Source organism: Aquarana catesbeiana, linkage group LG02, assembly GCF_042186555.1.
Source record: "Aquarana catesbeiana isolate 2022-GZ linkage group LG02, ASM4218655v1, whole genome shotgun sequence".
Classification (NCBI taxonomy): domain Eukaryota; kingdom Metazoa; phylum Chordata; class Amphibia; order Anura; family Ranidae; genus Aquarana; species Aquarana catesbeiana.
The window spans coordinates 276,743,527-276,759,879 of NC_133325.1; the positions used below are offsets into that span (position 1 = coordinate 276,743,527).

Here is a 16,353-nt window from a genome sequence, read left to right on the forward strand (position 1 = left end):
GAGTGTTAAGCTGCGTCAGACGTTTTTACAGCTTAACCGCCTCTGGTCCTGAACGCACAGGCTGTCGTTTTATTCTACTGCCCCTAAATGCTTAAAAGCAGTTAAAAAAAACGCCAGACGCCCCTAACAGCAGCTGTAAAAACATCCTGTGTGCATGAGCTCTAAATCAGGCATTCTGACTTTTTTTCCCTTGTTTTAGAGTTTAGAGATTTTTAGATAATTTTAGTTTCCTTTATATGTCTCATTTTTTATGCATCCCCAGCAGGGGTGTATATATATATATATATATATATATATATATATATATATATATATATATATATATATATATACATACACACACACATACAGTGGGGACGGAAAGTATTCAGACCCCCTTAAATTTTTCACTCTTTGTTATATTGCAGCCATTTGCTAAAATCATTTAAGTTAATTTTTTTCCTCATTAATGTACACACAGCACCCCATATTGACAGAAAAACACAGAATTGTTGACATTTTTCTGAATTTTTAAAAAAAGAAAAACTGAAATATCACATGGTCCTAAGTATTCGGACCCTTTGCTCAGTATTTAGTAGAAGCACCCTTTTGATCTAGTACAGCCATGAGTCTTTTTTGGGAAAGATGCAACAAGGTATTCACACCTGGATTTGGGGATCCTCTGCCATTCCTCCTCGCAGATCCTCTCCAGTTCTGTCAGGTTGGATGGTAAAAGTTGGTGGACAGCCATTTTTAGGTCTCTCCAGAGATCCTCAATTGGGTTTAAGTCAGGGCTCTGGCTGGGCCATTCAAGAACAGCCATGGAGTTGTTGTGAAGCCACTCCTTCATTATTTTAGCTGTGTGCTTAGGGTCATTGTCTTGTTGGAAGGTAAACCTTCGGCCCAGTCTGAGGTCCTGAGCACTCTGAAGAAGGTTTTCATCCAGGATATCCCTGTACTTGGCCGCACTCATCTTTCCCTCGATTGAAACCAGTCGTCCTGTCCCTGCAGCTGAAAAACACCCCCACAGCATGATGCTGCCACCACTATGCTTCACTGTGGGCAGCACAGTGGTGTAGTGGATAGCACTCTCACCTAGCAGCAATAGGGTCACTGATTCAAATCCCGACCACGGCACTACCTGCCTGGAGTTTGCATGTTCTCCCTGTGCCTGCGTGGGTTTCCTCCAGGTACTCCGGTTTCCTCCCACACTCCAAAGACATGCTGGTAGGTTAAAAAGCACCCTGAGGCGATTCAGTTCGCATAGGTAGCGCTATACAAGTCACTCATTCATTCATTCATTCATTCACTGTTGGGACTGTATTGGACAGGTGATGAGCAGTGCCTGGTTTTCTCCACACATACCGCTTAGAATTAAGGCCAAAAAGTTCTATCTTGGTCTCATCAGACCAGAGAATCTTATTTCTCACCATCTTGGAGTCCTTCAGGTGTTTTTTTTAGCAAACTCCATGCGGGCTTTCATGTGTTTTGCACTGAAGAGAGGCTTCCGTCGGGCCACTCTGCGATAAAGCCCCGACTGGTGGAGGGCTGCAGTGATGGTTGACTTTCTACAACTTTCTCCCATCTCCCGACTGTGTCTCTGGAGCTCAGCCACAGTGATCTTTGGGTTCTTCTTTACCTCTCTCACCAAGGCTCTTCTCCCCCGATAGCTCAGTTTGGCCGGACGGCCAGCTCTAGGAAGGGTTCTGGTCATCCCAAACGTCTTCCATTTAAGGATTATGGAGGCCACTGTGCTCTTAGGAACCTTAAGTGCAGCAGGATTTTTTTTGTAACCTTGGCCAGATCCGTGCCTTGCCACAATTCTGTCTCTGAGCTCTTCAGGCAGTTCCTTTGACCTCATGATTCTCATTTGCTCTGACATGCACTGTGAGCTGTAAGGTCTTATATAGACAAGTGTGTGGCTTTCCTAATAAAGTCCAATCAGTATAATCAAACACAGCTGGACTCAAATGAAGGTGTAGAACCATCTCAAGGATGATCAGAAAAAATGGACAACACCTGAGTTAAATATGAGTGTCACAGCAAAGGGTCTGAATACTTAGGACCATGTGATATTTCAGTTTTTCTTTTTTAATAAATTTGCAAAAATGCTCACCTCTAAATGCCTGTTGCTAGGGGGTCCCTCGTAGTCTGCCTCTTTCAGTGCCTGGGCTGGTGACATCACTTCCCCTCTGCACAGGAAGGGCTCAGCTCTGCTCCCTCCCTCTTGTCAATCATCTGGGACCCATTACAGATCCCAGATGACTGAGCGGCCAATCATGGCACGCCTCTCGCGCATGCGCAGTGGGTGCCTGGCTGTGAAGCCACAGCCCGGCGCCCACAGTTGCAATGCCGGCGCTGCCGAACGGAGGGGGAGACGTGCGGGGCTTCGATCTCCCGCATCGCTGGACCCTGGGACAGGTAAGTGTCCAATTAAAAGTCAGCAGCTGCAGTATTTGTAGCTGCTGACTTTTAATTTTTTTTTTTTAAATGGAAACTCCTCTTTAACAAGGAAAAAAATGAACTTAAATGATTTTAGCAAATGGCTGAAATATAACAAAGAGTGAAAAATTTAAGGGGGTCTGAATACTTTCTGTCCCCACTGTATGGGGGAGGAGGACAGAGGAGAGCACGAGGGGAGGGCAGGATCAGCCAGGTATTTCAGGTTATTCAAAGGGCCAAATTACACAGCACAAGCACTGTGCTGTATAACATGCTTTAAAGCAGGGGTCGGCAACCTATGGCTCGCGAGCCAGAGTTGGCTCTTTTGCTGGCTGCATCTGGCTCTCAATCCGCAGATCGCGTGGTGTGCCAATCCGTGGATTGAGCCCATAGGAAAGGCCGCGGCTTCACCTTATCTCCGGAGCCGCAGCCATCTTGGTACACCCGGCGGCGGCCTAGCACGCTGATGTCATCATCGCCTCAACTTCTCGTGGATCTGCCTGCTAGTGGTAAGCAAGCAGACAATCGCAGGGCAGATGTGTATATTACAGTGGGGGAAATGTGTATATTAAAGTGGGGGAGATGTGGATATTAAAGTGGGGGAGATGTGGATATTAAAGTGGGGGGAGATGTGGATATTAAAATGGGGGAGATGTGGATATTAAAGTGGGGGGGGGAAGTGGATATTAAAGTGGGGGGAGATGTGGATATTAAAGTGGGGGGAGATGTGGATATTAAAGTGGGGGGAGATGTGGATATTAAAGTGGGGGGAGATGTGGATATTACAGTGGGGAAGATGTGTATATTAAAGTGGGGGAGATGTGGATATTAAAGTGGGGGAGATGTGGATATTAAAGTGGGGGGAGATGTGGATATTAAAGTGGGGGGAGATGTGGATATTAAAGTGGGGGGAGATGTGGATATTAAAGTGGGGGGGATGTGGATATTAAAGTGGGGGGGATGTGGATATTAAAGTGGGGGGAGATGTGGATATTAAAGTGGGGGGAGATGTGGATATTACTGTGGGGGGAGATGTGGATATTGCAGTTATAATTGTAATTAGTCGATTATTCGATTAAAAAAAAATCGATTAATCGAACACGAAAATTTTAATCAGTAACAGCCCTATTAAAAATATAAAACTTTCTCATGTATTTCAATCCATTTATTTCCTACCGCTCATGTGCATGGTTGCAGGTGGCTGGAGGGAATCGCAGCTGTCTTCCGGGACAACACCAAATTTTTATTGGATGCGTAAAGTGCACGGGTCGTTGTGATGTCAGGAAGTAAACTTCCCTCCTTTTAATCAAGTAGTCAGCTAGCTAATTGCAGAAACCCTTTTATCGAAGAAGATGGCTAAAAGAAAAAAAGATATGAAGTATCATACTTTTCAGCAGGAATGGACAGAGGAATTTGCCTTTGTGGAGAGAGCAGGTTATGCAGTGTGTCCAATATGCAATGATAAAATTGCATAGATGAAACGGTCAAATATAAAGCGGCACTTTGACACACTCCATACTACATTTGCATCGAAATATCCTGCAGGGGACAGCAGGAAGAAAGCATGTCAAGAGCTACTGTGCAGAGTGCAAGCTAGTCAACAGAAACTCCGTGTTTGGACCCAACAAGGTGACTGGAATTCAGCTAGCTTTGCTGGTGCTTTAGCAATTGTGAGAAATGGAAAGCCATTCACAGATGGGGAGTATGCCAAAACATTCATGCCTGATGTTGCCAATGAACTTTTTGACGACTTTTCGGATAAAGACAAAATAATCAAACGAATAAAAGACATGCCTCTGTCGGCAAGAACTGTTCACGATCGTACCATCATGATGGCAAATCAAATTGAGGCAACACAAGTGAAGGACATAAATGTAGCACCATTCTTTTCTCTCGCTTTGGATGAGTCAACAGACGTAAGCCATTTATCCCAGTTCAGCGTGATTGCAAGGTATGCTGTCGGTGACATACTATGTGAGGAAAGTCTTGCTGTTTTGCCTATGAAAGGGACAACAAGAGGGGAGGATTTATTCAATTCTTTCACTGAGCTCGCTAAAGAACAAAATCTACTGATGGATAAACTTATTTCGGTGTGTACTAATGGTGCTCCGTGCATGGTGGGGAAAAACAGAGGATTCATAGCGCTTCTTCGTGAACATGAAAAGAGACCCATCCTAAGTTTTCACTGCATCCTACATCAGGAGGCGCTTTGTGCTCAGATGTGTGGCGAGCAGCTTGGTGAGGTGATGTCGCTGGTCATTCAGGTGGTCAACTTTATTGTTGCCTGAGCTTTAAATGATCGCCAGTTTAAAACACTGCTCAATGAAGTTGGGAATAATTATCCTGGTCTGCTTCTGCACAGCAATGTGCGTTGGTTGTCAAGAGGGAAGGTGCGCAGCCGTTTCGCGGCTTGTCGGAGCGAAATCAGGACTTTTCTTGAAATGAAAAACGTTGAGTATCCTGAGTTAGCTAACACTGAGTGGCTCCTGAAGTTCTACTATCTTGTGGACATGACTGAACATCTGAACCAGCTCAATGTGAAAATGCAAGGCGTTGGAAATACAGTCTTATCCCTTCAACAAGCAGTGTTTGCATTTGAAAACAAGCTAGAACTCTTCATCGCCGACAGGTCATTTACTACACTTTGAAAAACTGGGAGAATTTAAAGATGCATGCACAGCAAGTGACCCTGCTCAACAACTTTATCTTCAGCAGCTAGCGGGCTTCACATCTAATCTCCTGCAGTCATTCAAAGTGCGCTTTGGAGAATTTCGTGAGCGCATTCGTCTTTTTAAGTTCATCACCCATCCATACGAGTGTACAGTGGACAACGCCGTCCTGAGTTACATCCCCAGTGTCTCCGTCAGATTTTGAGCTACAAGCTGCTGACCTGAAGGCCTCAGACATGTGGGTGAATAAGTTCAAGTCACTGAATGAAGATTTGGAAAGACTTGCACGACAGCAAGCAGAGTTGGCGAGCGAACACAAGTGGAGAGAAATGAAAAAACTTCAACCCGGGGACCGACTGATTGTCAAAACTTGGAACGCGCTTCCCGTCACATACCACAAACTGCAGCATGTGAGTATTGCTGTACTGACAATGTTTGGCTCTACGTATGCATGTGAGCAGTCTTTCTCACATCTAAAGAACATTAAGACCAACCTACGATCACGTTTAACGGATGGAAGTCTCAACGCCTGCATGAAGCTTAACCTCACCACGTATCAACCAGACTACAAAGCCATCAGCAAAACCATGCAGCACCAGAAGTCGCATTAATGAAGAAGTACTTTATTCATCATTGGTTAGCAACAGCATAACAACATTATTAAAAAGAATTCAGAGGTCATGTCATATTCGGCAACTTTGCCATATTTCTTTGTTCTCTGATTTATCCCTTAATAAAGAACACCTGATTGTTAAAAAAAAGAATTCAGAGACTTATTGTACTTTAAAAAAGTGTCGGTCCTACATAAAATGCACACATTTACTTGTATTTAGTTTTAAGCATATTGTATGGCTCTCGTGGAATTACATTTTAAAATATGTGGCGTTCATGGCTCTCTCAGCCAAAAAGGTTCCTGACCCCTGCTTTAAAGGAACAGGATACATTTTTTTTTTAAGGGTTACAAATACTTTAATCCAGCATAATAAAACCAGTTAGGACTGTTCGCCCAGGTTAATATAATGTACATCATAGTATATACAGTGCAGGGGGACGCGTCAAGTGTATAACATACAACATAGCGTATGCAGTACAGGGGTCAGGAATATAACATACAACACAGTGTATGAAGTGGGGAGGTCAAGAGTATAATGTACAATATAGCATATACAATGCGAGGGTCAGAAATATAATGTACAACATAGCTTATACAGTGCAGGTTTAAGAAGTATAATGTACAACATAGCATATTAATTTCAAGGGTATGGAGTATACAATACAACACAGTGTATACAGTGCAGGGGTTAGGGGTATCATTTATTACATAGTGTATAGGTGCAGGGGTTAGAAGTATAACATACAACATGGTGTACACAGTGCAGAGATCAGGAGTATTATGTATAACATAGGTAATGCGGTGCAGGGGTCAGGACTATGTATGATACAGCACTGTGTACAGAGCGCAGTGGTCAATAATATTGTGCCCCTTTCTGGTCCGTAGGAGAGAATATGCCCCAAAGTTGGTGCATGAAGGTGTAGTAATAGACCCCCCCAACCACCTTTATCCTACTATTAGCCCCTCTGTGGCTTCCCCCACAGTGGAGGTAGAGCATAGGAAGATCGCAAGATGGAAAGAAACGCAAGATGGAAGAAAAACACTAGCAGCCCATGTTTCCCAGACACAAGAGATAACAGCCAAAAAGTAAAAGCAGTATACCTTCATGGAAACGTGGGGTGGTAATAATGTGACTCAGCAAACGGTAGTAGAGGGTCACAAATTATTTTGAAAATGTAAAAGACATCTGTGGGTCAAAGTCCAATGTCAAACAGACAAATCAGTGTGATAATAGGTAAATGAATCAGTGAATCCGGAAAACAGTCCCCGCTTGCAGCAACACACCAACAGCCAACTTCAACTCTGATGTTTTTGGCTGATGTCCCTTGTGTTTGGGAAACATGGGCTGCTAGTCTTTTTCTTCCATCTTGCATTTCTCTTCCACCCTGCGATCTTCCTATGCTCTACCTCCACTCTGGATGATCTCCGGTATCACCAATCAATTTGCAGTGTGTGCATTTTATCAGCTATAGAATCCTCCATTGTGCTATCCAAGGGCAAAACCCTGAAGAAGACCACACTGGTCGAAATGTGTTGGGGCCACTTGTTAAAATGCATAATAGAGTATCTGTTTAGATTTACTGTATTGTATTACCTTGTACATGTTTAACCACTTCAATACTGTGCACTTTCCCCCCCCTTCCTGCCCAAGCCAATTTTCAGCTTTCAGCGCTGTTGCTGTATAAATGAGTCATGCTACGCTGTACCCAAACAAAATTTTTATCATTTTGTTCCCACAAATAGAGCTTTCTTTTGCTGGTATTTGATCACCTCTGCAGTTTTTAGAGGCACCGATGAGGCTGCACTGCTGGGCACTGATGAGCACGGATGAGGTGGCACCAATGAGGTGGCACTAATGAGGTGCCACTGATGGGCACTGATATGTGACACTTATGGGCACTGATAGGCGGCACTGATAGGTGGCACTGATATCCAGCACAGATGGGCACTCATAGGCGGCACAGATGGGCACTCATAGGCGGCACAGATGGGCACTGAAAGGCTGCACTGATGGGTACCTACTTATGGGTGGCACTGATGGGCACTGATAGGCGGCACTGATGGGCATGGATGGGCACTAATAGGTGGCACTGATGGACACTGATGAGTGGCACTGATTGACACTGATAGATGGCACTGATTGGCATCACTGATTAGGAGGCACTGGCAGGTATTGCTGGTGGGCACTGATTGGCATCACACGTGGGCACACATTGGCATCATGTGTGGGCATACATTGGCACCCTTCATCAGTGGTGGCCATCCCTGGTGATCCTGGTGGCATCCCTGGTGGTCCTGGATGGGCATCCGAGGGGGGCCGCGCTGATAATCAATCAGCGCAGACCCCCCCGTCAGAGGAGAAAGCGATCAGCTCTCCTCTACTCGCGTCCGTCAGACGCGAGTGAGGAAAAGCTGATAAATGGCTCTTCCTGTTTACATCGTGATCAGCTGTGATTGGACACAGCTGATCACGTGGTAAAGAGTCTCTGTCAGAGACTCTTTACCTAGATCTGAGTTGCAGTGTGTCAGACTGACACACCGCAATAATGATCATCAGGATGCATGCCCCCGGGGCGCGCAGCGGCTTGTTATCCTGACCATGTCGTATGACGTCCGGTCAGGATATTGCAACTACTTTGCCGATGTCGTTTTGCTATATTTGCGGGCGGCAAGTGGTTAATGCTATTTGTTTGTTTACTGTTCAATGATGCCCTCTACTCTGATAAAGGTGACATTTTAGCTTTTTAAATAAATTTTTGTTTTATATTTTCATTACTGTGTATGACTTTTTAAAAAATATCTGGGTGTCACAAAGCCCCGATGCTCCTCAACGTTTCCCCTTCCCTCTGTGGACCATATTGTTATGAATAGAGAAAAAGAGTGCAGCCCTGGATAAATACCACAAGTAGTGTGTGTGATATAACAATGAATCAATAACGTACAGAAATAACTGATAATATCTAATAAATTCAAATAAAATAATTGATAATAACATCAAATAAAAATAATTGATAATAACATCTAATGAAGTAAAAAGTAAATAGAAAAATAATCAATTGGTGGTGCATGTATATATATCACAAAAACATAATTAAGTGAAAAAAATTGTGAGGAAAAAAGGAGCAAATAGTTCATAAAGTGAAATGAAGTCCAAAAGTGAGATGTCCAATGGAAGACCCTGGGTCTGTATTTTCACCACTAGTCCTGTCCGCCACCTGACAATAAAGCAATGGAGGCTTACCAGAAAGCCTGTGACCACCCTTATTTAGGGGGGTCAAAACAGGCTTAGTAGAGCAATCGGAGACACAGGAAACACTGCTGGAGTCCCAGCAACTTCCTTTATGAATAGCCGATCAGCAGCAAGGTGCCTCCTGTTGCTCCTAAATAAATGCAGACCCAGGGTCTTCCATTGGACATCTCACTTTTGGACTTCATTTCACTTTATGAACTGTTTGCTCCTTTTTTTCCTCATAATTTTTTTCACTTAATTATGTTTTTGTGATATATATGCATACACTACCAATTGATTATTTTTCTATTTACTTTTTACTTCATTAGATGTTATTATCAATTATTTTTATTTGATGTTATTATCAATTATTTTATTTGAATTTATTAGATACTATCAGTTATTTCTGTACGTTATTGACTCATTGTTATATCACACACACTACTTGTGGTATTTATCCTGCGCTGCACTCTTTTTCTCTATCCATATTTCTTGTGCCTTATTTTTCGGGGTTACAGTGTTCAGCTGCAGAACACCCTTCACTTTTTTTTAAAAAAAATGTTTTCAATTTTTATACTATTCACGCTCCTAGCGCAATTTTTTCTTTTCCATATTGTAATGAAACCTGTTTAATACACCTGGGATTCCATTCAAATTCCAGATCTGGACAAAATTTTAAGGTCTTTTGAACAAAACTAGTTGACTTCATGATGGCAAGAAAGATCGTTTTGACAAGAATTTTCATATGAATGCTTACCGTATATGAAATTCTACTAATATATGGCCAGCTTAACAGTGGGAATATTCGTGTACATCCTTCTGAGCTCAATGACCAATATCACCAGAAGGGTTGAATCTCTTTGTAGGATAGCTACAGTTTTTATCTGAACCAACAAAGTAACTGTATATAATTCTACTTTTCTCCAGGTCCAGTATATAGTGAAGAATGCTATTGCCCTGAACCAGACAGCAACCTCTGGTTAAAACACATGGCTTGTAATAAATTCATTCCACAAATTGAGCGTGATCTTAAACCATTTCCTACTGTGGATCCTGACAAGATTGCTGTGGAAATTCCTGAAAGGTTTGGTCATCGACAGAGTTTATGTCATTACACCATCAAAGACAACAAAGTAAGTTATGCTTCCTACAGACATTGATAGATTACAAAAAGTTTGTCCTTGAAACTTAGCTTTCACCAAGAAGCAGAATGTGTATCATTTGCTTTAAAGCAACCCTGTCATTAACCAAACTCCAAACAGGCATACCTACTGAGAGAAGCTTACCACTTTTTAGGAGGTTATTGCTTTTAGGCACTCTTCTTTTAAGATTCCTGGCTGCACCAAAGCCCCTGGCTTTTATTTGCAGCTTCTGGATTTGCTGAGCATTGGAGGACTGTACATGGACCCTATCTGGAGAAGATGTGGGGTCAGCCGGTAATGTTCCTTCAGGAACTGGATCCTGCACATCTTGGTACATCACACTGAGGTAGCCGCAGGGTGATGTACAGGTCTAGGGCTATGGTCTGCCAGCAGTCTAAATACCTCTTCGGGGGTATGCTCATCTTGGAAGGTAAACCCAGTATGGGGCCTGCTCCCTTAAATCCTTCCTAGAGTTTAAGGACATCTTTTTTGGTAGGCGCAGGGCTTGTGCCCTTAAAGTCTGTCCCTGGGTGCGTCTGCTCTTATGCCTAGATAAGGAGTCTCAACTTTCTAAACAAAGAGTCAGTTTACTGTCGTTCAGACGTAAGGTGGGCCAGACTGTGGCCATTGGAATTTGAAAAGGTCCTGATGTCAGTGGGAATAAACAGAATAAACAATGCCCCATCTTTGGTGTCAGTGGGAGGAATAGCTTCCCATTGTTGGTGTCAGTGGGAGAAATCGTGCCCTATTGTTGGTGTCATTGAGAGGAAAATTGTGCCCCATCTTTGGTATCATTGGGAGGAATTGTCTACCTATAGTCAGTAGCAGGAGGAATAGTACCCCATCATTGGTGTCAGTGGGGAATAGTGTCCTATTGTTGGTATAAGTGGGAGGAATAGCTTTCTATCATTGGTATCAGTGGGAGGAACAGTCCCCCATCGTTGGTTTCAGGGAATAGTGTTTAATCAATTATGTATATCAGTGGGAGGAATTATGCCCCATTGTTGGTGTCAGTGGAAGGAATAGTAACCCCATCATTGGTGTCATTGGGAGCAACGATGCCTCATCATTGGTGTCAAAGAATATTTGGTGGGAGGAATAGTGCCTATAGAAAGACATATTCTAAATTACACCACTTGAGTGCATACATGAGGCCTAAGCTGGCATGCAGACAATATGGCAACATATAGAACCTCAAGGCATGAATATAAAATATGTCTGATGTGCAGCAGAGGTATGTTTCCTCTTATAGACTTTCAAGCTGCAAAACTCAAACCCTAATAGTATTATAAGCTGAAATAAGCCACAGAATATGAAATCAGAGGGGTACACCAGCACTTTAAGACAATATTTGGGCTTTAAGATCATGTGATCACTGATCGGGAACCTGTCCTATTGGCTCACGATTGCTTCTTTGTGACTGGGAGCTGACGGAGACAGGGCAGTTGCAGGGCTGCTGTTAGAAATCACGGGAGTACAGCCTACCTGACAGGGCCCCCTCTCCCAAAATAATAAAACAATATTTTTGTTAAAAAGACACTAAAATCATAATTAGCGGACACAAACACAAAATGACTTACACAATTTCTGCTGAATCTAAAAGATCAAACTGTATTGAGTTAATAAATAAAATCCTGTTTGTGAGGTCTTGGGGCTCATTCACATGGGTGCTGTGGCCTGTACAGTCTGAATCTGTGTTTTTTTTTACGTGGCTGGAGCTGTGTGCAGGCAGCCTATGATACACTATGGGGATGCAGCAGCTGTATAAACACAGCTGCAGGTCCTAATTTGACAGGTGTATGGATGCAGGTGTATGGCCCCAAACACAGACAGACTGCATTTGGGGCCACTCACCCACACCTGCATACTTTTCAAATTAGGACCTGCGGCTGTGTTCGTACAGGCAATGTGACCTCGCAGAGTAACATGCTGCACAAACAAACCGCTCATTCACACTGTATGGGCCAGAGAACCCATGTGAATGAGCCCTTGCTTTTTTTTTTTTTTTTTTTTTTTTTTTTTACATTTTTAATATTTCTTTACAATTTTTTTTTTAATGAAAGTGCTTGTAAAGGCTGACTTTTTTTTACCTTCATGCATTCTATGCATTCTATGCATGAAGGTAAAAAACCTTCAGTGTGCAGCTACCCCCTCAGCCCTCCTAATACTTACCTAAGCCAGATCTCGATCCAGCGATTTGCAGGAGACCCAAGGCTTTCCTGGGTCTCTCCCTTCTGATTGGCTGAGATGCAGCAGCAGGTGCCATTGGCTCCCACTGCTGTCAGTCACATCCAGGAGGTGGGAGTGGAGGGGCAAGGCTGAGCCACGCTCTCTGTGTCTTATGGATGCAGAGAGCTGGGAGCGAGCATGCACAAATGCTCCCACAGCAAGCAGCTTGCCATGGGGGCACTCGGCAAGGGGGAGGGGCCCAGAGCCACCGGAGGACCCGAGCAGAGGAGGGTAGGGGCTGCTCTGTGCAAAATCACTGCACAGAGCAGGTAGGTATGACATGTTTGTTGTGTTTTTTTTGTGGTTTTTTTTAATAAAATTTTTCTTTTGCAATTACTTTAATTTGCATATAGAAATCTACATTTGAACTTTTAGGCTGGGTTCACACTTATGCAGATTGGATGCGGGTTTCCCCGCATCCAATTCACATAGCAGGAGATTGTGACCGTCTTTCTATAGAGCCTGTTCACACATCTCCGCATTGGCTCCGGTGTGAATTCTTTTGGTTAATTTCAGGTCCGAATTCAGCCCAAAATTCGGGCTGAAATCGGACCTGAAATGGTAAATGGAGATGCACCGGACTCCTGCTGTAAGCCGCTATGTGTTCCAGTGTGAACCCAGCCTAAATGTTTAAAAACTCACAGATGCACTATGGTGTTTTGAGGACTCTAGTATTGTTTGACTAACACAAATATGTTCACATATATGGACTGATTTATATGAATTTATTTTTACTACTTAACTACTTAATGACCGCCCGCCGCAGTTGTACTGTGGCAAGTCGGCTCCCCTGCACGAACCGCCGTCATTGTACGTCGGCTCACGCGGGCGCTGTTGTGGGCGGGAGCATGCCCGCGGGTCAGGCGGACTCGATGTTCGCCCGCGATCGCGGTGAGAAGAGGCAGAATGGGAATCTGCCTTTGTAAACAAGGCGGATCCCCATTCTGACAGGGGACATGTTAGAGATCTACTGTTCAAAGTGATCAGGAACAGTGATCTCTGTTATGTTCCTGTCAGGCCATCCCCCTATAGTTAGAACACACCTAGAGAACACAGTTAACCCCTTGATCGCCCCTAGTGTTAACCCCTTCCCTGCCAGTTTCATTTTTACATTGATCAGTGCATTTTTTATAGCACTGATCAATGTAATGTCACTGGTCCCCAAAAAGTATCATTTGGGGTCAGATTTGTCTGCTGCAATGTCGCAGTCCCGCTAAAAATCGCAGATTTCCGCCATTACTAGTAATAAAAATAAAAAAGAATAAAAGTCCCTAAATCTAACCCATAGTATGTATACGAGATAACTTTTGCGCAAACCAATCAATATACACCTATTGCGATTTTTTTTTTTTTTTTTTTTTTAACCAAAAATATGCAGAAGAATATTTATCAGCCTAAACTGATGAAGAAATTTGTTTTTTTTTTTTTATATTTTTCTATGGGATATGTAATATAGCAAAAAGTTAAAAAAATGTTTTTTTTAACAATTGACGCTCTTTGTTAGTTTATAGCACAAAAAATGCTGTTTGGGTACAGCGTCACAAGACCACGCAATTGTCAGTTAAAGCAACGCAGTGCCATGTCCTGGTCCTTAAGTGGTTAAATGTATATATATTTCTAAAATGTAAACACTGCGCTGCTAGTAACTTATCTTTATTGGTTACTTTTTGTTTTTTCATCTCGACCTGTTTGTTCAGTTTGAGTTTCCTAAGGGATCAAAGGCTTTAAAAATACCTTCATTAAGCAACAAGTCTTGGATCTGTTGGTGAACCAGGACTTGTGCTTTGGGAACAAGGTACTACAGGCTGTGATTTTAAGTGGACATGAGTGTATTCACTTTAAGCATTAGAATGTTTTTAAGGGTTCATTCAAAAATGAATGTATTCCAGTGAGCATAAGTTAGACCACTGCAGTGCTTTAATTTGTGCTTAAAAAAGTACAGCATTATGCACTTTTCAGCATCGGAATGTACGCATAAACATGTACAAATGCATGTCAATGCAAATTAGTGAAAAAAAATTAAGAAAATTAATTGAAAGAAATGAAAAAAATATTCCTGAAAATGCACTGCAAATGCACAGAAAACGCTTGCAAATGCACATGCAGAAATGCATAGTGAACACAGAGATTGTGGTGTAAATGAGCCCTTAGGTTCTGTTCACACCAGAACCCTCATTGTGCTCAAAACGTATGGGGTGTGTGATCTGCTGCAGGTGTCAGCGTATTCCTAATGACACTCCGAACACAGATTGCAAACACAGTGCGTTTGCCTGCACCAGATCGCATGGTACTGCAGTACCATGTGATCCGGTTGCAGTGTATTTTTAAAAGTAGTGCATGCAGTACTTTTGGTGCGATCCAGGGCGATTTCAGCCCATTTAAATTAATAGGTTGAAATACGCACCACACTGATTATTGTTCTTGTTGGGGGCTTATTTTTAACTTTTTTTTTTTTAATTAATTACCTATGCATACTGCATACTCTTTAAGTTTACTACAGGTCATTATCACGAGTCATTGAAAAACGACATAACCCATGCAATATTATTGGCAGCAATTATACCTTAGTACCCATCTGTCTTTTTATAACATAGTTGAAGTGCTTTGATATAAATGCATAATTATAGACATGTCTAATATTACTTTTTTCTTTATTTTATTAGGTCTATATAAAGACGTACGGAGAGCATGTGGGATTCAGAATATTCATGGATTCCTTTCTTCTGTCTTTAACAAGTAAAGTAAGTTCTTATATTCCTAACAGGTAAAGTAAAACCTTAATAAACAATGCTACATTACTGTGTATTGTAATGGCATAACATCAAATATCTATAATTTTGCCTGGTACTAGTGTGAAAAGTTGCTGAGGATCCACTAAGCAATATCAAAGTTAATATGTGGCTCCTGAGATTCTAAATAGCAACCAGTGCTCTTAAAGTACTAAAAGAAATTCAAAAGCTGTCATTACTGGCATAATTCTGACAATGCTAGATTTCTTGCTGTGAATGGTTTGAGTATTTTTCAAAAATTTTTGCGAGAATTCCTTATAACAGGTCTGTGGCTCAAAGTAATGAAGTAAAAACATCAGCATGACAGCCAGGTAACTAACAGGAGTGATCAGCAGTAGTTTCTTACATAATTCACTGATGACAGGGTCCCTTTAAAGAATAGGTACACTTTACAAAAAATGTCTTTAGAACGTCCTCTTGTCTTGCTCATCAAACGCTTAATATATTTACCGATTTCACAATAAGATGCAGAGAGATCTCAGTGGTTCATCCAACAAGGTGATCAAGGGGTAATAGCTCATAATCCAAATACCCAAAAGAGCATTTAGAGACAGTATTGTTGGCAAATGGAATTTCTCAAATGAGTTCTTACTTATGTAAAAATGACTCAGTTACTGTACTGCAGAGCGTCCATTTTATTAAAAAGTAAGAAAAGCAAAGTCTTCTAAAAACCAGCAACCAGCTTCATTGTATAACACATAGGGTCATTCCAGCGAATGCATGCTACATATGACATGGATAAAATCCTAATGGTTAGCACTTACATAGTCCCCAGGGGCTGGTATCTCCGCAGGTAGCAATGATGAAACATGATGAAAGGGCAGCAAGCCCAAGGCGTACTAGACCACATTAATATGAAGCTCCACTATAGCCTTTGGCTGGAACGCCAGATCATTCTCCTGAGGCAGCGTGGCACCATATATTCCTGCTGCTTGGAGCAATTTCTCCTCAATCTATGAAACTGGGAATGTTATTATGCCAAGATACGTGGTGACAACTGGAATAATGGAAGTGGGCGTTGCCTCCCGTAGGTTTGCAATAATTTTTAGTAACAATGACACCGTCCTCATGGGACAGCTCCAAATACAAAAATACAAGTGAACAGAGGGACACCACAAATAGGGGAAATGTAGGCCTAAATCATTATTATTGCAGTGGGACACAAAAGAGGAGAACATGTCCATGCTCCCATTCCAGATAAGCAGGACATCATGGATATACCTGACATAAAAGATGATATATCTGGCAAAGGGATTGTTGT

General features: G+C 42.3%; 1 protein-coding gene across 3 annotated transcripts in view; it reads left to right on the top strand.

The window, feature by feature from the left end:
• Nucleotides 1–16,353, top strand: part of POGLUT2 (protein O-glucosyltransferase 2) — a 166,215-nt gene that overhangs the window by 23,070 nt on the left and 126,792 nt on the right. For all 3 annotated transcript variants that reach the window (XR_012241585.1, XM_073614462.1, XM_073614463.1), the window contains 2 exons: nucleotides 9,860–10,065; nucleotides 14,967–15,044. Coding sequence is in view for 2 of the 3 variants with exons in the window: in XM_073614462.1 (XP_073470563.1) it covers nucleotides 9,860–10,065; nucleotides 14,967–15,044 (284 nt within the window). In the remaining variant the exon portion in view is untranslated. The remainder of the gene's footprint in view (nucleotides 1–9,859; nucleotides 10,066–14,966; nucleotides 15,045–16,353) is intronic.